At 33.0% G+C, this 23,084-nt stretch overlaps 2 protein-coding genes, 2 long non-coding RNA genes and 1 pseudogene across 15 annotated transcripts; 2 read left to right on the plus strand and 3 right to left on the minus strand.

Moving 5' to 3' along the window:
• Positions 1–756: 756 nt before the first annotated feature.
• LOC107010183 (protein GLUTAMINE DUMPER 6) lies at positions 757–1,110 on the minus strand. The gene has a single exon (XM_015209424.1). It carries the CDS (start codon positions 1,108–1,110, stop codon positions 757–759), a length of 354 nt encoding a protein of 117 aa, XP_015064910.1.
• Positions 1,111–8,285: 7,175 nt separating this feature from the next.
• On the plus strand, positions 8,286–12,741 carry LOC107011052. Of its 3 annotated transcripts, none has more exons than XR_001455777.2 (6): positions 8,286–8,950; positions 9,292–9,490; positions 9,861–10,086; positions 11,632–11,905; positions 12,009–12,050; positions 12,604–12,740. It is a non-coding gene; the product is annotated as an uncharacterized LOC107011052 (long non-coding RNA). The 3 variants fall into 3 exon arrangements; XR_003576925.1 differs by having other exon boundaries at positions 11,632–11,898; XR_001455776.2 differs by lacking the exon at positions 12,009–12,050 and having other exon boundaries at positions 8,287–8,950; positions 12,604–12,741.
• On the minus strand, positions 12,267–14,031 carry LOC107011048 (annotated as a pseudogene).
• Positions 14,032–14,075: 44 nt separating this feature from the next.
• On the plus strand, positions 14,076–22,979 carry LOC107011053. Of its 10 annotated transcripts, none has more exons than XR_003576922.1 (5): positions 14,076–17,979; positions 19,579–19,781; positions 19,901–20,185; positions 20,342–20,700; positions 22,570–22,979. It is a non-coding gene; the product is annotated as an uncharacterized LOC107011053 (long non-coding RNA). The 10 variants fall into 10 exon arrangements; XR_003576920.1 differs by having other exon boundaries at positions 14,076–16,680; positions 17,723–17,979; positions 19,579–20,185; XR_003576924.1 differs by having other exon boundaries at positions 14,076–16,680; positions 17,787–17,979; positions 19,579–20,185.
• LOC107011050 (zinc finger protein CONSTANS-LIKE 2-like) lies at positions 18,374–20,335 on the minus strand. Its single transcript, XM_015210368.2, has 3 exons — positions 19,938–20,335; positions 19,223–19,758; positions 18,374–18,839 (listed from the first exon to the last, which is right to left on the minus strand). The coding sequence occupies exons 1-3, from the start codon at positions 20,266–20,268 to the stop codon at positions 18,492–18,494; spliced, it is 1,215 nt and encodes a 404-aa protein (XP_015065854.1). The 5' UTR covers positions 20,269–20,335; the 3' UTR covers positions 18,374–18,491.
• Positions 22,980–23,084: the final 105 nt, after the last annotated feature.

Consider the following 23,084-nt stretch of genomic DNA (forward strand, 5'->3'; position numbering starts at 1 on the left):
ACATTACTTTCTTTCTCATTTTACGTGGTACTTTTTAAATTTTAAAATTGAAATAACTTTATTTTGAAACGTAAATTTTTTGTAGGTCGTTAAACATTTTAAATTATCAATTATTTTAACTTATATTATTTTTTAAGTAATTTAAAATATATAAATTTTATTTTTAAAAAATGAAAATTTTTCGTAGATCGTTAAACATTTTAAATTATTAATTATTTTGACTTATATTATATTTTAAGTAATTTATAAATATATAAATTTTATGCGTAGGATTGTCTAAGCCGTATAAAGAGTCACTCATCTGGGTCCTGCTCTGATATCATGTGAAATTAGGTATAAGGCCTAACTCACACCTCAAAAGCTAGCTCAAAGGGAGAAGGATTGTCAAAGCCTTATAAAGAGACCATCTATCTCATTAATCATCGATATGGAACTTTTTGTTATTCTTTAACATTTGCTTACTTTAATTAATGCAGAAATTAAGCCCTAAATTAATTTGCTTGACATTAAATAAAACGATACTCGATCCATATTCTTTTCTTTAGCTATAAAATATAAAAAAAAATAAAAATTGGATGACAAGAAGTTGATACAAAAAAATATACTACTAGCTGTTAATTAGTTGAAACAAAAAATATACCACTTCTTATGTACACGTTTTGACAAATCAAAAAGATCAAAAAAATAAAATTATTAATCTAACAATATTTTAAACATAATACGTGATATTATTCGTTTTGAACTGTTGATCCAGGCTTAGACTTTGTTGGGACCATAGCGGATAGGCAAAGTCGGTTTGGCTAACCACGTAGGGTTGTAATCCCCGGGCATGATCACAACAAATTTAGGTTCCATCTCCGGTTTCATCAACTCTATCGTCTTCTTCTCTTGACCGTGATCCGAATCATTAACGTTGTTTGAACGCGACGATGATTCTTCCGTTGAAGGTTTCTTGTATGAACAAGTTACGACTAATAACGCTAACGCAATTAGTCCCAATATAATTGCTAGACCACCAAAAAGATAAGGGACTGGTGAATTCCATTTGGTAATACCTGAGTCTACTAGTAATGTTGAAGTTGCATTATGTGATGGCTTCATCATCATCATATTACTTGACATTTTTTTTCTCTCTATTTTATGGTATTGATATGATATATTATGTTTGTTGTATTTATAAGAGGAGGAAATAATGGGTTTTAACAGTGCATTGATAAGGAGAAATAGTTGCCATATAATGGAACCGTTTTCTACTCAAAAAAAAAAAAAGTTTAGGATTCTTTCTTTGGGTATACTGTATTCCTTGATGATCTATGCACTCAAAAGTTCGACGGTGCATCACTTTTCAATTTCCTGAATTTCCATATTTACCCCTAGTTACCATATTTATGTTTTTTAATTACTCTGATCCATATTAAGTAAATTAGTGAAATTATTTCTTTTAGTTTAAAATAAATAAGTTATCACCACAAATATCTAGTGGCAGAGCCAGAGTTATAGTAAAGGGTTCAAAAACTCAAGAAATAGATACACGAAGTAGCCGAAGGATTTCGATATCTACTATATATACTTAGAAAGTTATTTTAATCATATACAAATAATATAATTTTCCGTCAAAGGAGGCTCGAATTCCCTAATGCCAATGTAGCTCCGCACTGTATATACCCTTTCACTTAATAATTTTTTAAAAAACTATTCTACTTTTAAGAGAGTTTTAGGAATAATAAATGGATAATAGCAAGAAGTATTATTTGATTTATGTCCTTACATAATATTATTCTTAAAAGGATTTGTCATATCTCAACAAAAGGAAGTTTTACTCCCTCTATCATAATATGTGTCCTGTTTTTCGCACATGTCTCTTAGAACATATTAATCAGGTGAGACTGTGAATATTTTACACTCATTTATGTTTTAATATATAATATCTCTTTAGTTGATATTCACTTTATTAATGTATCATCTCTTATAATTGAGGTGTTCATAATTTTTAAAAGCAACTAATTTGTGTTAGGAAATAACATATATAAAAACAAGATAAATATGAATAATCGAGAAAGGAATCTAGAAACATAATTAATGAAACATAATGTAACGTGAAAATTCAACTTGAAAAAAGTTATAGGTAAAGACGAGCAAATTCACTATATTAAAGATAGAGTACAATTTCAAATTCTCCAGAATTATTCTTTTGTTTTCTGCCACAAAAAGATTGAAAAATGCCCAGAAAAATAGGCTCCATTTTTAGTGAAAACTGGTGCCCATTTACTGTACTATAATCTCATGATCTGTTCAGCTTTTATAAAGTTGCGAAAGTCTCAAGACAAGCTGAAACATGCTAACATGAATAGGCAAAATCATTGGAAAAAAGAATTTGGGACAATTCTAACAATTTGAGAAAAAAAAATAATGAATTTTATTTTAAATTTTTAAAATGACAAATTATTTGAAATAATTACTTTAGAATGAAAGACAAATAATTTGAGGGTGTACTATAATTTTTTGCTTGGTAATATTTAGGTTTACAACAAATTAAATCTTTCTTTTTACTCAGACTCAGTTTTTTTTTTCCTCCATGCGTCAAACACAGTGCTATTTTATTTTTGGACTTTAACTTGCCTTCGTGACCTTTTCTTAATTATATATCATTATTGAAATATGTAAATCGATCAACAATACACGTTTTCAACAATTAATTTGCGTTTCAACTTAAATATGAAATGACATTTAATGTACTAATTAGTATACCTAAGAATTTTCTCGTGTCATCCAATCCTTTATTGGACAATAGAGTTAGGAGACTTGTAGGTGACAATCATTCTATTTTAATATGAAATAAGAAATTGAAGTATAGAAAGTTTATATCTTTTCCTAAATTAGCTCTTCGATCGGTCCCTTTCTTAGTTTTTTTTTTCTACTTAAATCTAAAATCAACTATAGATAATGTGGATTATACTCTAGTGACGTTTTCTTCTAATGTCTCTATTGTTATCGTAAGCTAATCATTTTTTTTAATGTTATCTCCCATTAAAGATCTCATATGATCCAAAAACAACCGGCGGACAAAATATAGGGCACATCATAACATCCTATAATTTTATTTTTAACATAGACGAATCAAAGATTTAAAATCGTAGGAATAAGAATAAATCGAACTTTAAAATTATCTGTCTAAATAAATTTACTGAACCTGTTTTAGTTCCAACTTTGATTGAAAATGGGTTTTGAAAGGGTATATGTGTAATTTAATGGTATGGAAAAATAACATGAACAATAATGTGTAATTGTGAATGTTTGAAGAAATTGAAGGAGATTTTCTTGTGAAATGGGCCTATAGGGCCCGCTAAACGTGTTCTTTCGGGTTAAGAATCTAATTCAGTTCATGAATTTTAAGTCATACTTATGATAGGCTTATAAATAATTTATTTATTCATAAAAGAAGGATAAAAAGAAGTGTAGCTTTAACAGAAAAGTGATAGATATATAAACCAAGGTTCCAGAGGAATAAGATGACTTTCTTATGATCAAATTCATGTATTAAAAATCTCTTAATTAACAGCTAAGTAATCCTATGTTTGATAATAACTCTGGGTTGATTAAGTAACCTTTGTTGCATATAGTGATCTTTAACTTTTATTCTTACTATTCCTTTAATTAAAATTTGTTATCAAAAGTATCCTAAATTATAACTAAATTTCGCTAGACGTTTTTTATAAGAATGTTTGCTTGAAAACATAAGTTCACTAGTTCAATGCTATCTAATTCACAAGATAAATCTTACACTTACTAATAATAATAATAAAAAAAAATAAAAAATGCTAAGCACATTTTATGCCCTACAAGGCACGAGTTCATATTATTTAACTTAATTATGTCCAACGCATATGAACTTTTTAAGCATAATGTTTTTGATATGGACTTATGTTTTTTAGGGTATAACTTGTGCCTTTTAATATAATTAGTTCAGTTTTAGAATTTTATGTGATACAACTCATACTAATATATGTCTGAGGCTAAAGAAAAACTAGTTAACATAAGTTTAATGTACCAAGTTCTTCGTTACTTTAAAAACAATTCCATTTGATTTTTTTGTTCAGCTAAGCTTTGTAGGACAATCATTAAAACCACAATCACAAAGTTAAAATTATAAAATTTAAAGACCACAAAAAAATAAAGTTATTTGTGCATGGAAGGATAATTGTCCAATATACATAAGTTTTTAAAGCTCATGTGTAGCCCAATTCATCATGTGAACTCAAGCTAAATTTTATTTCAAAATAATTAACATTAATAGCTTGAATTTGAATTGTAACACGCATTTAATTTCTAAATCAATTATAAGTTGTAAATACATTGTCAAAGTTTTTTATTTATCATTCTTGATGATTTCTCATAATTTTGATAAATCATTGCATACCATATGTTCTCTAGTGAATTGAATGATGATCAAATAATGTGGACTGTACTTTTCATTTTAGCGTATGCTCTTGGAGAATTGGAGAATTAAATTATGTTGTTTTTGCAATATGAATTGTGAGAATATTGATTTAGAATACTTTGTCATTCAAGTAAGTGGTGGACACAGTAAATTTCAAAAAAATTACTTTTTTTTTAAGATTTTAAAGAATGTATGTAGTTGCTTGTGTTTCGGCTAATTATTATGATTATTATTGAGGAAAAATTAGCTCTTATTTTCTTTCAAATAATAATTGAGAATCTTAAACAATGGGCTATATTCCTTTATTTGAATAGCTTTGACAAGTTTATGTCTTAAATCTACTCTCAATCTATTGCAATGTTAGCTAAATAAAGTGATCTAAAGCCAAAATATAGAAAAGAAAATTTACTTAGTTTTTAATTTTGTTTTTGTTTTGATAAATTCTAAAATTATATGATGGTTAATTGTAACTTGATAACTATTTCCTTCCTTTCAATTGAAAGTATAATATTTGTTGTATTTTGCAAAACAAATATATGCATGTATGAATTATTTTACATAACATAATAACACAAATATTTAAATATTTTTTTATTGATTATAGTTTTAAAACCTTTTCATAAAACTCAATTATTATATAATATTTTGAAGTTGTTCTAAAAGTGTTTTAAAATAAAATTAAGGTTTCGCTTGAGTTAATATAGGACAACTTTCACATATAGCAAATAAAAAATTTATATTTGTGTGCTATAGCAAACTTTGTATAATTGCGCTCCATAGCAAACATAGAAACTATATAATTCGTTATACATATACAGTTGAAGCAAATTGTATAAAACGAAGTGTATAAAACAAGAAAGAAAGACACTTGGGCAGAGAACTATATAAAAACGAAGTGTATAAACGAATTGTATTATTATAAGTGTATAGAACGATTATATACAATTTGTATAAAATGAGAAAGAGAGAAAGACAAAAGAGACTTGACAAGGAATATACAATTAAATCGAATTGTATAAAACGAGAAAGAGAGAAATTAGATACAATTTGAAAATTGTATAAAACGATAAAGAGAGAAAGGCAAAAGAATCTGGACAGGGGAGTATTTTTAGTGTATAATTATAAGTGTATAGGACGAAAACATATGTACTTTGCATGTGTATATACAATTTTCTCACGCTTTATACAAACAGAAACACAATTTATACATTTCGCTTCTGTTTGTATAAGTGAGAAAGGCGAGGGTGGCGAGCGAGATCTGGGAGAGTGGCGAGCGAGATTTGGAAGAGGGGAGAGAGGGGAACAAAAATATATGTATTTATACAATTTTCTTTGCTTTATACAATTAGGAACAATTTCTATACACTTGTGTTTGTATAAAAAGTGAGGAAGCGAGCGAGAGACTGGAGGAGAGTGGTCAGCGAGATATTTGGGAGAGAGGCGCCTGACAATTTTTTGCAAACGTTTGCTATGGAGCATAATTAAATCAAACCTTAGCTACTCCATTTATTTTAGGTTATTAGTTTGCTATTATATACAATTTTCCCTTTACTATATCTATTAAAGTGTATTTCTTTTAGTTGTATAATATATCGTATCACAAAACCAATATTATAGTGAATGTTACTTTAGAAGACATTTAAAATTAATGATAATTTTTTTTATATAATTAAATTAGTTGATAATCTAATTAATTTGAGCTTGAAATGCCTAAATAAAATATTTAAAAGAATTGAAGACAAACTTACAAAACTAATATTGATACATGGTTGATTCATATTTAAGTGAATTAAGCAAATTAAGAAATAAAATTTAACGAAAAATTAAATCATTTATGGTTTTGATATAATTTTATCAATAGTAAAATTTCAAAAATATGTGCATAATAATTACTCTCTCCGCTCCATAGTAGTTTATTATCTTATTAAAAATAAGTGTCACATAGAATAAAAACCTATCAAAACTATATAGGTGGGACCATGAGCTATTACTATTTTGTAGGGGTATTATTCTATCAATAAATTTATATTTATTCATTTAAAACGTGCTTCAACACCGTAAAACTCATTCAAAGATGAAATCTCAAATAATTTGAATGAATCACTTGTGAAAACGTCATGCAAGAAGTTAGTCATGATTAATGATCTCAGTTACCACTAAAATGAACGCTAGTACCCTATTGAATGGGTGAAAATGATACCTGAGTATAGATCCAAATCTTAGAAGAAATTGTGGATACAACTGGAAAAAATAATAATGATGATAAAGTTGAAGACGATGTAATACCTTTAAAACTAGTTACGCGAAAGGTAACACTTGTGCATCTACAAGACATGACAATTTTATGGTGCAGTTAAAAAAGATAACACCATAACTTTTGGATATACTAAGAAAAGTTATAGATGATCAACTTTAACTAAATTTAAATTTTAAGAAAAAGCAGAAAACAATATAATCATATTTCACTAAATTATCTTATATATATATATATATTTTAAAGAATTACTCCATCTGTTTAAAAAAGAATGACATAGTTTGATTTGAAACAGAGTTTAAGAAAAGAAATAAAATTTTTTAATCTTGTGGTTCTAAATTAAAGTTATGTCAAATTTACCAAAATACCCTTTAATTTTGTGGTCTTAAACATGCCACGTGAAAAGTTAAAGTTAAAGTGATGTCAAAAAAGGAAAAGGGTCATTCTTTTTTAAACAAAGGGAACATTTATTTATAATATTAATGGGATCATTTCTTTATATAGGGTCTTCTGAAAATATACTATTTTTTGGGATCCCTATTTTATTATCTAATTGAAATGAATGTTTTTTCGTTGCTATCTTAGAGAAAATATTAATTAACCAAGTAGTAGTTGTCCATTTTATTAAATTAAGATAGTATTCATTAACACGTTGGTTGAATAATTGTTACTAATTGTTTCATAATGTATTGCATTGTATTGTATTGTATTGTATGGTTGGTAGATACAATATTTGGCTCGACTATATTGTTTGTTGTTGTTTAATAACATTTTAATTGTTTGGTTTGATCATATCGTACTGTATTGTAATTTATATATTTACGAAAATATGCTTAATTATTCTAGGGTAGGAGGTTTGATTAGATTTAAATAATTAAGATAAAGGGTAAATAGTATTTTGAAATATTATGTAAATATATAATTGAAAAAAAAAATTAACAATGGGAACACACCAAATTGGTTATTCCATAAAATAGGAGTTTTCATTGTTACATAACAACGAAATTAAACAATACAATACAATACATTTTAAGGAACAATCAAAACAAACATTGTAGGTATAGTAACGATACAATACAATACAATGGATAACAATGATCCATACATAATGTAAGTTTTGTCTACATTACTCTTTTATTATTAATTCTTTTTAAGAGTGTACACATTTGTTTGTAAAATTTTTGACAAGTTTTGAAGGGGTGAAACTAGTAAAATTATATTTTTATTTATTACGTGTAATAAGAAAAATAATCAAATAATATGAGACAGAGTAACAATTATTTACTATTTTTAATTATAACTACATCAATAATAAATTTTCAAAAATACATATGCATTATAATAAGTAATAGATTACCAACAAATTACATTAATTTTTATTAATGGGAGCAGTAGTAACACTTTATATTCTACTTACAATATACGGCATTAACATTTTTAGTTAGCGTACTTATTACGCGTTATTTTCACAATACGGTATTAACATTTTTCTTAGCGTACTTATTACGCGTGATTTTCACAACACGGTATTAACATTTTAGTTAGCGTACTTATTACGGTGCTTCTCATTATAACTATACGGTATTAACATTTTAGTTAGCGTACTTATTACGGTGCTTCTCATTATAACTATACGGTATTAACATTTTAGTTAGCGTACTTATTACGGTGCTTCTAACAATAATATATAAAAATACAGATTGGTTGCCTCTTTTTATATATATATATGTATCTGCTTCATCTTCTGTCCGGTGCTTGTGGTTCTTCATTTTGTCGCCTCTTGCTCTAATTTATTTATGTTCTCTGCATTACATGCATGTTTTCGTATTTGAGTTAACTAAATTTGGGGATTTTTTTGGTTCTTTTGGAGGATTTGTAATTTTGAGGCCCTTGGGTTTTAGGGTTTAGCCACCCTTGATTCCGAGTTTGCTACCTCTTAATTGTACTATTGGATAAATTGATGAGACGACACGAAAGAATCTTTGTTGTGGCTGTAAATCAGATAAAAAAAAGTAATGATGTTTGGCAAATGTCATTGCAGAAATAGATACATAAAGTCCTAAGGATCTGAAAGATGTTTAGTTGGTTTAATGATTTTATGAATGTCAGAATAACAAGAATTGCTCCATGATTGAATGCTTGGTATATGTGGGCTGTGTTAAAAGTGCTGAGTTTCAGCGAATGGCAGAGCAGAAATAGGTACTAAAGTGCAATGGATCAAGAGGGACCTCAAAGTTGAAAGGCTTAGCGCGGCTCTGGTAACTTCTTCCGAAATTCAGGACCACAACTTCAATGTTCTTGCTGAGATAGAATCTGCAATGCTAAATTTTCTTTTAAACCATGTCTTTAGAATATTGGTTAGGATTATCCTCCGGAACAACTGATACCATCTTTAATGAGGGATAATACGTAAAACAAGTAAAATTATTATTAGGTATCTCATTTGCCTCAATATTTGGTGGGCAGAATTATTTGACACCTAGTGCAGCAGCAAACTTTTATGAAATTAGCAGTTCATAGACAAGAAATAAGATTACTATAGCTGGATTTTGTTGTCGAATGAACCACCAATGCAGTTAATGTTTTCACATTGAATCAGGAAATCACTAAAGGTTGTTTCTAGCTTTAACAACTTAATTGCATTGGAATCACAAAAATTGCTCCACGGTGGATTGCTTGGTTTTTATGAGTTTCAGAAAAAAGTGCCGACGTTCAGACAAATGGCAGAGCAGAAATAGATTGCTAAAATTCCCCTGGAATCTGAGGGACCTCAAACTTGAAAGCTTAGCTGTGCTCAGGTGACATAAGTGCAACCTACTCTTTTCACTTTTTCTCAGAACTCCACCTCCACAAAAGCAAAAAGTGCTACATTTTTTTAATAAACTACTACTATATGCTTTTAAATGCTGGTTTAGATTAGCCTCAGGTCCTTTGGCAGTCAACTGGATGCTTTTAAATGAGACATCTTTGTTGAGGTCCCGAAAAGTAATTGGACATGATCTATAAGGAAGTATAAGATAGTAGAGCACCTTGAATATCCTGTTGTTAATTAAATTATTCAACTATATCTTGATCAGGAATATCTCAAATAATGAGTTGTTTGTCCGTTACTTTGGGTGGGAATAATACTGGCTGTGACATTTGATGAGTATTCTTTTTCTTTGCTAGTGAGTTGTGGGGTGGATAAAGGTTCTTTGTTCAACGAATAGCAGTGCAGAATTGGATACTAAAAGTACCCAATGATCAAAAAGGACCTAAAAGTGAACGTCCAAGCCGTTCTTGGATGAAATTTCTCAGCCACAAAGTTCTTACCTCCTTACATTTTCATCGTATTCTTCAATAAGCTGGAACTTGCCTTGTTACTTTATCAATGACCACTTCACATTGAGAAAAGGTAAAAGTGCAATATGCTTTCCTTTCGCGTCTGATTCAATCAGTTGCATATGTTGTAAACCTGATATTAGCACAAGACTGATAAAAGTACACTGTGTTTTGATTATTGATATTGTTGAGGTCATGGAATTCCTCCTCATCTTATGCTTCACAGTTTACTGTTACTGGAATATTGAATGAACTGGCTTACAGGGATTTCTAAAGATAGATTAGCAATTTATTAGCCTGCAAACACGTATGAGGAGATCAGCAAGTATCTTTATTGATATTTCTTAGTGTTAAGATGTTTTGATTGCAAATAGATTAGTGCAGAAATAACTGAGCTAAATAATGGCTGAGAATCTAATAAAGAAACCCAAGTCATTTATGTTAAGCTACATCTTTTTGGGCTTTGTTTGTAAAGCAGCTGTATTCATAAATACTTTTTGCCCTTTTGATTTCTGCTAAACAAAAGTATTCTGTAATTGAACTAGATAGAATTTGTTAATACTAACCAGAGTGATGTTGGATTATGTAGCAATTTGTTAGAAGTGCTCATGAGGCATGCTTAAACCTCGAATATAGATGCATCACAGGCTAGCTGCGTTTTGTTGCTCAGGCAGCGCTCAAGTGCAAGGCATGTGCCTACAACAACACAGCCAACTATAATTGCTTCTTAAAAGAATTAATTTATAAGGCCTTTAAGTTCTATTTTGAAGTGGGTGACACTAAACAGTAATTAAAAAGCAATTCGTATCACTTGTTAAAAAAATAAAAACAGCGAGTTAGAAATTCATTAGAGAAAATTAGCACAAAGACAATTAGTCAATGAAATTGAATTAGAAACTTAAATTTGCATTTGTGCAACTGAATAAAAATTTAAAATGATTTTACTCTTCATATATGTTCCACTTGCAAAAATTTTCTTCATTTCCTTTGTCCATATAACTTCTTGTGTGTGTTTATTTTATTTATGTTTCTTCATCTCCATCTTCCTTCACTAACATGTGCTTTTTAGCCTTTCTTTGCACTTAAATTCCAATCATACCCTGGGGTGCTCTTCTTCCCTTTAGCTCTTGACAACACCATTCTGTTGCAGGGAACTAGTGCGCAGTGGAATCCAGTAAGGTTCATACTGCCAAGTACTTTAAGTTGAGTATATATACACAATTAGTGAAATAGATGAAACAGAGAACACTTAAGATTCCAAGATAGGAGGATCACTTTAGTAGTTGATCGTCTTGATGCACTTTGAACTTTTTTAGTTTCAGTAGAAGTGAAAGGAAAATCCAGATGATTGGTCTTAGATAAATTCACTAGCTTAATTCAATAGTTTTATCCATCTATTCCATGTCGTTCCCCTTCTATTGCCTTTAATTTTCCTTTCACAATTGACTAAAGTGCTTTGTATATTCCTTAAGGAAATTACCTATTTCCTTGCCGATAACTAATTAGAAGCTGTGTTTTAGCTGAATTGGGGATATCCCTGATTCTGTCATTAAACTAAGTTTTTTGATGATCATTGTGATATCTTGCTTACATGGTGCGTATGGACTACCATTTTTAGGCAAAAATATTGCATCCATGCTTTCCTATCCTTGGAGAAGAGAAGTGGTCCTTTTATTCTTTATCTTCAGTGATGGGACATTCATTGTACTGAAGGAGAATCTGGGGAAGGCTCTGGACCAAAAGCAGCTATTGATGAACATTATATATCAAATTCAAAAAGATATGTTCCAACAAAAAGATGACCACAGTGGAAAGCAGAAAGCAGAAGTGAGCTTCAATTATATTGCACCTGCACACATTGTCATATACAACTGGGCGACAAGAGGTCGTTGGTAATAGTGCTTTTCCCATTACTTGTGGCTGGCCTCGGTTCTTTTTTATTTTGGAAAAGTTAACTGCAGTCAATTCTTATTTTCTTTTTTCTTTTCCCTTTAGGCATCCAGTATCTATGTTTGTACGGGTAGGTCCACTAAGAAGGTAAACACTTCATACCAAAAAGGTCCTGCATTAATCCAAAACCTCTGGTCCTTGCTATTGCAGTCAATTCCTTGCTTCTTGCAGAACTAGTACTTTTATCTTGTTGGGTCAATCCCAATCCCTTTACACTGAAGGGCCTTTTTCTTTTCTTTTTCCTCTGGACAATTGTACGTATTGACTGCAATGCAGTCTACAAGGAAGAACTCTTTTTGAACATATACAAAAATGCAGAAAATTTGAAAAAGCTTCTGTGGAAAACTACTTTAGTACATTCTCATTATTCAATAGCTAGTCGCTCGATAATGATGTAAGATACAATACTAATACTAGATTTAGCGACTTATAGTTGATCTACTCATTGCTATGAAGGAACAATTCCATAAATTCCATCTGCCATTAGTTGTGTGGAAAGCATTTGGTCTTCTTCAGCGACGTCTGTTCTTTTCGCAAATCGGCCTTTGATTTTTGGCCTTGTTTCTGCATAGACTTTTCTTAAAGCATACCTTATGGTTTTCTCGAATTTACGGTTCTTCTTCTTCTCTCTGTACTTTAGGACTCTGGCTTCTCTGTCCATTGGAGTAAGCTGGGGAGGTATCTGAATTGGAGGGCCTAAGAAAAGGTCCATGTTCCCTTTTGGAGGTCGCAGGTGGGAGTTTGAAGTTTCACTTAGTGCAGATTCTGGGATAACGCTGACATCCATTGACGAAATGGAAACCTGAGAATACATCAAGATAAGTCGCTCCAATTAAGTATCACTTAAAAGGCACCTACAGTTTTTTCGTCCATAAAAAGTGAAAATCAGTGAAATAAGGAATAAAAAATTTGATCCATAAAGATTTCCTTGGTCCATGAATTTCGTCAAAGTGCATGTTGCCTGAAGGGAGATATATGGATACAGATTAGAAAACTCACACTGTGACTCATAGTAGCAGGGTAACCATATCTAGTGTTAGAATTATCATACTCCATTCCCAGCTGAAAATTTAGGTGGTGAATTTGTTGTTGTTGTTGTTGGTTGTAGAGAATCGGAGATTTTCCCTGTCCTTCCTGAACTGGCACAACACTATCTCCATGGTAGCTCTTCTGAGGAACAGAGTAATGATGTTGCTGCTGATTAACTCCGTACTGATCGTTAAATTGACTATCCCCTCCATACTCCGCTAGATCCAAGTAGTCATCCACTACTTCCCCACCAAACAACGTCCCATAGTTGTTATTTTGATCGTTGTTGTCATTGTCAAAGTTGTTCTTATTGTTCTTCTTAACAGGAGGATTCAGCAATAGCCATGAAGCTGCTTCATCTTCATCTTCTTCATTTACAGTCATATCATCTGCATTTTGAGTAAATCTCAAGAACCCATAATCCTCCCGCTTTCCCCTGTGGGCCCACCAATCATTATAGAACCACTGCCAATAGTTTCAACAGCTGGAGGACCATAAAGACTTCCTGGAAAGTGGAATCAAGACGAACTTAAAATTTAAGTTTGATGGGTTCAATCTTTAAATGTTCTTGCTACTTAATACTTTACATTTTTGAAATTATGGTTCAAAAATCATATTTATTGAAATATTTGTTATTTTTTACATGTAGGAGTATAAGTTTTGTGTGGCTACCTAGAATGGGCATAATTGGGACACGGTGATGACGGCACGCCAAGGGGCTGGCAGAGTGGATGTCAGCGTCGCAGGAGGTACAGAGTGAGGCAGCACCTGCCTTGCAAAGAAAGGCTACAGGGGAACGTTCGCAGGCCTGGCAAATCCACACACACTTGTGACGAGAAGCCAACAGATTTGCTGCATGCATGCGGGTGTCACAGCCGGCACACAAAAAGCTGGAATCTGCCCTGCAGTAAACGGCACATGCAGTGGAACGACAACTGTCACACACCCTTGACCAGTTGTTTCTACTGCCATCAAAACCCCCACTGTTCTCGTTTTTCAACATTGAACTGTTTTTTGTTTCTTTTCTTTTTCCTTCTTGCTCTCTATTTTCTATTGTACTTTGAATACTGAACTTGAGCAGGTACACTGTAAACTTATGGGGTGCTGTGAAATGTGAAGGTGGAGAAAAAGGAAAAATAACAGTAGGCAACTACGAAGTGGGAAGAGAATCCACAGGTCCACAACTTCAATGTTCTTGTTAAGATAGAATTTACTCTTTTCACATTTACGGTATGACTCTTCATCCACAAAAGTTAGGAAGCTCTACATTGTCTTTACTATATGTTTTAAAATATTGATCTGGATTAGCATCCGAATGCATTCTTTGATGCATATAATTGTGTCATAAATAAAACATCTAGTTGAGTAGATAGTGATAGTTCAGGTGGGAAGGGAACAACTAATCAGCGTCGAGGTGTATTTTAATACATTTAGGGTGATAGTTCAGGTAGGAAAAGGGAACAATTGATAATTTGGGTGTGAAACTCGTGAAAAAGTGTTAGTTCAGGCGCTATTGACTCTAAAATTTATTAAACCACTAAAACAACAGTATATTTAAACTAATAACATAATACAATACAATACAATACCATAGGTAACAATCATCCAACTAGCTATTTAGAGGAAAGTTCGCCAAACATTACTAACTTTGGAATGGAATGAACCATCAATAAATCTTTTGCCCTAAATAAAGTCTAGCAATGACAAGAAATAGGAATTTTCCAGAAAAGAGTTTTTATAAGATCTATTTAGTATAGAATCGGTCTCCTTTTATCTTAACTGCTTTACTCAAGTTTCTTACCTCTAATTCACTTTCCCTGTATTCACATATTAAGAGTTTAAAGATTCAGGATCAATATTTTCTCCAACTCAAAATTGGATGCCTTTATAAAATATAGGAACACAATTATGAATAGTTTTGTTAGTTTTCATTAAATATTCCCTTAAGTTAGTTAAAAGTTCTAATGCAACTAAATTTGCAGGGAAAAGTCATTTTAGGGAATTGAAATAACTTAAATATCTTTTAAAAAATAATAATTTAATTTTGCTTCTCAATTTACTAAGAAATGAAATTAATTTATACCAAGTATGGAATTTTATTTAACAGAAGTAATGACAGACCTTAAAACTTAAAGATGCGTTCTTTTTCTTAATGCTTCATTGTACTTTGCTTTGTAACCCAAGGATTAGAAAGGTTTTTAATCAGTGTTATTATTCAATAGACTTCTTTAGGATTCTTTTAATGTCAACTTTAAGCTTGATTCTGTAACAGAGTACATTTTACTGAAACCTGGAACTTCTGTGAAGTAGACTGCATTAAGAAATAGCGAAGTAAATCAAGGAATTTCTTCAAAGAAGAGTAGTGGAAGAAAAAAGTAGGGTAGTCGCTTTTAATTTTAGTGACAACGAGTTGCGGCCCTTCAATTTTATTATGACGAATTATGAAGATCGAAAGCAAGTTTGGAGCGAACTAGTAGAAGAATCACTGAAGTAGGTTTAGTTTAAATTGCAAAAGATAATTAATGTTCATTATATTTATGAACTTGAAACTTTTTGAAATTTTAATTTTATAATGGAACACATCTTTTATATATTACTAGTATATTGTTTTAAGAAGATCACTTCTCATTGATGCATGATAAATGTGTTCCCAAAAACTAGTAATTTTATAAGCATATAGGAATCACAAGAATTGCTCCATGGTGGATTGGTTGGCATTTATGAACTGTGAAAAAGTGCTAAGGCTCAGCAAATGGCAGAGCAGAAATAGATAGCTAAAGTTCCCTTGGAATCTGAGGGACCTAAAACTGGAAAGGCTTAGCTGTGCTCAGGTGACTTACGCGGAACCTACACTTTTCACTTTTTCTCTGGACTCTACCTCCACAAAAGTAGAAAGTGCTACATTTGTTTATAAACTATATGCTTTTTTAAATGCTGATTTAGATTAGCCTCCAGGTCCTTTAATAGTCAACTGATACTTTTAAAATGAGACATTTTTATTGAAGTCCTGAAAAGTAATTTGACATGATTTAAAAGGAAGTATAAGATAGTAGAGCACCTTGAATATCCTGTTGTCTGGATCAGGAATATCTCAAACAATCTCACTTGTTTGTCCTTTATTCTGGCACGAATAATATTGGCCGTGACACATTGATGCTCATTCTTTTCCTTTGCTAGTGAGTTGTGAGGTGCATAAAAGTTCTTCTTCCCAACGAATAGCAGTGCAGAATAGGATATTAAAAGTACTCAATGATCAAAAAGGACCTAAAAGTGGACATCCAAGCCATGTTGGATGAATTTTCTTAGCCACAAAGTTCTTACCTACACTTCCATTTTATTCCTTGATATGCAGGACAATTACTTCACATCAGAAAAGGTAAAAGTGCAATATGCTTTCCTTCTGCGTCTTGTATAGGCAGTTGCACACTTTGATTCCCCAGTACAGCTTAAAACTGATAAATGGACATTGTGTTTTGATCACTCATACTGTTGGGGCCATGGAATACCTACTCATTTTATGTCTCATGGTTTACTGTGACTGGAAATCCGATGAACTGGATCACATGGATTGCTAAGAGATAGAAGATTGTCAATTTATGTAACCGTGACCGAACTTGTTGGATTATGTATCAATTTGTTAAAAGAGCGAATGCGGCATGCATAAACCTCAAAGCTAGATGCGTCGCAGGTTAGGTTCTTTGCATTGTTTAGGCAGTGCTTAAGTGTAAGTCTGTGCCTAGAAAGATGCAGCCAACTAATTGCTTCTTAATAAGTTTAAGTAATAATTTATAATGCCTGTAAGTTTTGTTATGAAGAGGGCAATAATAAAATAATAATTAAAAAACAACAAAAACCAATGTAATTCCACAAGTGGGGTCTAGGGTGGTAAGATATATGCTATCTTACCCCTAACTTTATGGGGTGGAGAAGCTGTTTCCGTATACCTTCGGCAATCCTCCTCTCTTTATTTGGGTTTAGGACTAATAATTTGAACAAGCTCACATTGACAAAGTCAAAGAACAAATAATTATAAAGCAAGTTATTTATCACTTGTTAAAAAAGCGTTATGGAAAAAAATGTTAATGATTAAAACAGGTAGGTAGAAACTTAGTGAACAAAATTAGTCAAGGACAATTAGTCAATAAAATTGAATTAGAAACTTTAATTTGCATCTTTGCAGCGGATTTTGATATTTATGTTTCACTTGTAATTTTTTTCTCAGTTCATTTGTCCATATAATGGCTTGTTTGTGGTTATTTTTATTTCTTCATCTTCATATTCGTCTTCCTTCACTGACATGCGCTTTTTAATCGTTCTTTGCACTTAAAACCGACCATACCCTGGGGTGCTCTTCTTCCCTTTTGCTTTTGGCAACACGATTCTGATTCTGTTGTGGGAACTAGAGTTCACAGTCCAGCATCCAGTAATGTTCATACTGCCATGTTTTTTTTGGTCAATTAACATTAATGAAATGGATGAAAGAAAGAACCTTTAGATCCCAAGATAGGATGATCACTTTAGTAGTCAATTGAATTGATGCACTTTTCACTTTTAAGTTTCAGTAAAGGTGAAGAGAAAAAAACCTATGTCCTTGCTGATTACAGAATAAAAACTGTATTTTTAGCTGTTTTAAGGGGGTATCATGTAACTTGATTCTTCACTACAACTAAACTTTTGCTGACCATTGCAGTATTTTACTTACATGGTTGCTTATGAACTACCATTTTTAGGAAAAAGTATTGCATCGGTGCTTTCCTATCCTTTGAGAGTGGACATTTTATTCTTTATCTTCAGTGATGGGTCGTTCGTTGTGCTGAAAGAGAATCTGGGACAAATACTAGATGAGAGAGAGAGAGACCCTGGACCAAAGGAGTATGTTCCAACAGAAGGATGACCACAGTGGAAAGCAGAAAGCAGAATTGAGCTTCAATTATATTGCACCAGCTCACTATGTCATATACAGCCACTGAGCATCCAGAGGTCGTTGGTAGTAGTGCTTTTCCTATTACTTGTGGCTGCACCGAGTTCTTTTAATTTGGAAAAGATAACTGTGGTCAATTCTTCTTTTCTTTTTCTTTTCCCTTTAGGCATCTGGTATCTGAATTTGTCCCGGGTAGGTCCACTAAGGTGGTAAAATTTTGTACCAAAAGGTTTTAGGGTGCTGATTTCTCATCCACATCACCCCCTCGATTCTGCAGTGAATCCTTTGCTCTTGCAGAACTACTATTTTTTGTCTTTTTAGGTCAATCCATTTACACTAGAGGGGCTCTTTGTTTCCTTTCTCCTCAGAAAAATTGTACGTACTTACTGCAACATAATTTACAAGGACGAACTCCTTTTGCATATACATCAATGCAGAGAATTTAATAAAGTCTCTTCGGTGAACTACTTTAGTAACATTTGTCATTATTCAAGAGCTAGTTATATTGATAGTAATGTAAGAGATACACTAGTAATACTAGGTTTAGAGACTTGTAGTTGATCTTCTCTTTGTTGCATTCAGAATGAAGGGACAATTCTATAACTGCTAAAATGTGTGGAGAGAATCTGGTTTACTTCAGCCTCTACGTCCGTTCTCTTTGCAAATCGACCTTTGATTCTTGGCCTTGTTTCTGCATAGGCTTTTCTTGAAGCATACCGTATGGTTTTCTCAAATTTACGGTTCTTCTTCTTCTCTCTGTACCTTAGGACTCTGGCTTCTCTGTCCATTGGAGTAAGGGGAGGTATCTGTATTGGAGGGACTGAGAAAAGCTCAATGGTCCCTTTTTGAGGCCGTGGCTGGGAGTTTGAAGTTTCACATAGTGCAGATTCTGGGATAACACTGACGTCCATCGACACAACAGAAACCTGATATAGAAAACAAAAGGGGTCATCGCTCCAGTTAACTATCACTTAAAAGATAACTACAGTTGATTGTACATAAAAATTGAAATCTGTTATCTGAAAAATTAGGCATAAAGTTTAGATCCATAAATATTCCCTTGGTCCATTCAAGAAAACAGACTAGCAAGACTGCAGGATTTATCTTGATGATCAGGACATAAAACTACAGCAACATCCGTGTAGGATGTCACTGATTAACAACATGAACGTTGTAACATTATGTTAAATCAAGTTTCAAAAGAAAGCCAAAGGAAAAGCAAAAAAGGTGAAGATCTTTAAGACAACTTGTGAATTGAAAGTGCATAATGCTTGAATGGAGATATATGGATAAAGTGAAGAAAACTTACACTGTGACTCATAGAAGCAGGGTAACCGAGTCGAGTGTTAGAATTGTCATACTCCATCCCCAGCTGAAAATTCTGGTGGTGACTTTGTTGTTGTTGTTGCTGTTGGTGGTAAAAAATTAGAGGTTTTCCCTGTCCGTCCTGAACAGGCACCACACTATCTCCACCATAGCTCATTTGAGGAACAAAGTACTGTTGTTGCTGTTGGTTAACATTGTACTGATCGTTGAACTGACTATCCCCTCCATATTCTGCAAGATCCAAGTAGTCATCGACTACTTCCCCACCAAACAACATACCATAGTTGTTGGTTTGATTGTTGTTATTGTTAACGTTGTTCTTATTGTTGTTCTTAACAGGATGATTCAGTAACAACCATGAAGCTGCTTCATCTTCATCTTCTTCATCTATAATCGTATCATCTGCATCTTGTGTCAAACTCAAGAACCCATCATCCTCCGTTCCTTCCCCTGTGGACCCACTAATCATCATAGAATCACCGCCAACAGTTTCAACAGCTGGAGGACCGTAAAGGGTTCCTGGAGATTGGAATCAGAGCCGAGTTTAGAATTTAAGTTTGATGAGTTCAATTTTATGTTTTTTATTATTAACACATTACACTTTTGATATTATGGTTTACAAGCCATATATATTGAAATTTTTGTTATTTTTCTCATGTAGGAGTATATATGGTCTTTGTGAAGAAAATGGTGGCTACCTGGAATGGGAATAATTGGGATACGGTGGTGACGATGTGCCAAGGGGTTGGCAGAATGGATGTCAGCATCGCAGGAGGCACAAAGTGAGGCAGCATCCGCCTTGCAAAGAAAGGCTGCAGGGGCACGCTCGCAGGCCTCACAAACCCACACACGCTTGTGACGAGAAGTCACCAGACTTGCTGCATGTATGTGGGCGTCACAGTCTGCACACAAATAGGCAGAATCCGCCTGGCAGTAAATGGTACAGGTAACTGAACGGCAACTGTCACACACCCTTGCCCAGTAATTTCTGCTGCCATCTAAACCCCCACTGTTCTCCTTTTTTAACATTGAGCTATTTTTGGCGTATTTTTTCTTCTTGCTCTCTATTTTCTGTTGTACTTCGAATACTGATGTTTAGCAGGTATGCTGCAGACTTATGGGGCACTGTGGAATATGAAGGGGGAAAGGAGGGAAAATAACAGTAGGCAACTATCAAGTGGGGAAGAATCCAAGGGCGACACGTGGAGAGAAGTTAATGGGTAGGAAAAGTTTTTTCATCATCTTGTGGTGGCTGGTGATTCTGGTGGGGCCAGATGGTGGTCAGGCCACAAGGTGATTGAAACAAGTGGGTCCAGGGGCCTTGGGCTTTTGGAATCAATTGTGGGAGAGCTTTGTTCAAGGGATTGCCTTTTAGGTGGAGATTATACCGACAAATTTCCCATAGTTTATTAGGTTTTCACTGTTAGGGGTGGTGGGCATGGTACAGACATGTACGGCAAGGTATTGAAAACTTTGATTTCGTAATTTCGGTTTTTAAAATACTCTTCTGATGTGATTCTCGTTGTATCTCATAATAGAACCCAAATGATCAAAATATATGCCTAAGCAGGTTAAACTGGAAGAATGCTTTAAAGGTCATATATAGTATTGGAGTGGAAGAATTAGGAAGTTTTGTTCTTGGAGAGCAAGATTATTATTGTTTCGTCGTAAGATTTGCTGAGTTTGGCATACTTGAATTAATACTGTTTTGAAGATAACTTCGGAATTCAGTACTTTGATAAGCATCTGTAATATTGACGTTTTCCCTTTCTATGATTCCAAAATGGTAGTTTAGACTTTAGGAAGGAGAAGAAAATAGTAATTGAGAAAATATAGAGGAACTTTCTCAAAGAAAACCTCATTTGAAAGACTTTGAGACTTGGTGCTCTACTAGCATTAGGAAAAGAAACTCAGCACCACATGAAAAGAAAATAATTGGTGCTGCAATGGACGATAAAAGATCTTGTTTCAAATTTGAAAAAATGTACATTGGGCAACTGATTTGGTGTCCTAATATTGGCATGTATCTTTTATCTAATGATAGAGAGGAAATTATCTCTTATGACCACGTACAAATTGAAAAGAAGAAAATGACCTTTTTAGATCTCTTATATGGGGCTGGGCCTTATTAAGGACACATAGCGAATTCGGATAATTAATTCGCTGTTCTGTAATTTTCGTTAAATTTTTCTTTCTAGATTATTTCATATATTCTGCTTTATTGTTTCGAACATATGATACTAACATCTAATGTTACGGTTTGTTATGGTTCAACTTATAAGTGTGTTTGAATTTGAGATGGTGATGGTTTTAAAGATTTATTTCTTTTTCCATATGTCTTTTTCTGATAAAGAATACAAGCTTAATATAGGTATACATTGTTAGAAATGGCATATCTATTGGGAGAAACACGATCAAGATCAAAGCTATATGGGGCAAGGTGGGAATGATATTCGTGATGGACAATATGAGGGAAGTGGGACTCAAATAGTTCGGGCATGTGAAGAGTAGGTGTGCGGATACGCTAGTTAGGAGGTGTGAGGTTGGTTGTAGCAGGAGTTAAGAGAGGTGAGGTGACCAAAAAAGAATTGGGGTGGGGGGAAGGGAGTTGATTAGACAAGACAAGGCATGACACAACTGCAGCTTATTGACGACATGACCCTAGATAAGAAGGTATGGAGATCGAGGATTAGGGTAGAAGGTTAGTAGGTACCTGAATGTGGTCGCTCATTAGTTGGGAGTGGCAGGGGGCTAACCTCATATCCTCTTTTCTCAATTATTAGTATAATTTAGTAATCACATAGTTCTTTTTTGTCAATGTTTTTTACTATAGGTTGTTCTATTTTGCATGAATCTTGATATTTTGCTATCATTCTTTTTCTTCCTGCAATACTTTTCCAAATAACTTCACTTTTTGAGCCGAGGCTCCAGACCCCACTTGTGGGATTAAACTGGGTCTGTTCTTATTGTTTTTTGATATCTACAAAGGGACAATTGCTTCTAAGGTAGAGCAAACTTGGTTTGTTCTTATTGTTTTTTGATATCTACAAAGGGACAATTGCTTCTAAGGTAGAGCATCTTGGTATGACATGAAAGAATCATTGTTTGGTATATACAAAGGGAACACTACGTACAAATGCATCTTGGTATATAAAAAAAAGGACATGCATTTTTCAGTTTTTTCACTAAATACAGAAATTTGAAATGCTTAGACAATTTAACCTCTTAATGCTATTATTGGATAAAATTGATGATATGGCACGAAAGAATCTTTGTTGTGGCTATCAACCTGATCAAAAAAGTAATGATGTTTGGCAAATGGCATTGCAGAAATAGATACATAAAGTCCTAAGGATCTGAAAGGGCCTCACACCCACAACAAACTGAGAAATTTGTGAGCTTTGTAAAAAGTGCTGAGTTTCAGGCTTTCAGCGAATGGAAGAGAAGAAATAGGTACTAAAGTGTCATGGATCAAGCGGGACCTCAAACTTGAAAGGCTTAGCCAGGCTCTAATGACTTCTGTGGAACAACTTCAATGTTCTTGCTGAGATAGAATCTACTCTTTTCACCTTTATGGTAGGACTCTACATCCACAAAAGCTAAAAGAAAGAAGCTCTACATTGTCTTCTAAGTTATATGCTTTAAAATATTAGCCTTGATTAGACTCTGTATGCATTTTTCGACAGTCAACTGATACAATCTAAGATGAAACATTTTTGTTGAAATCTTGCCTAAGCCTATGTGCGTGCTTCTTTCGTTCACACATTATGATTAATAACGGCTAGTAAAATTATCTTTAGTCAATATGCTTTGCCTGTGTCCCCTAGCAATTGAGGACTTGGAAT

This window comes from Solanum pennellii, chromosome 2, assembly GCF_001406875.1.
Source record: "Solanum pennellii chromosome 2, SPENNV200".
In the NCBI taxonomy this organism is placed as follows: Eukaryota; Viridiplantae; Streptophyta; class Magnoliopsida; order Solanales; family Solanaceae; genus Solanum; species Solanum pennellii.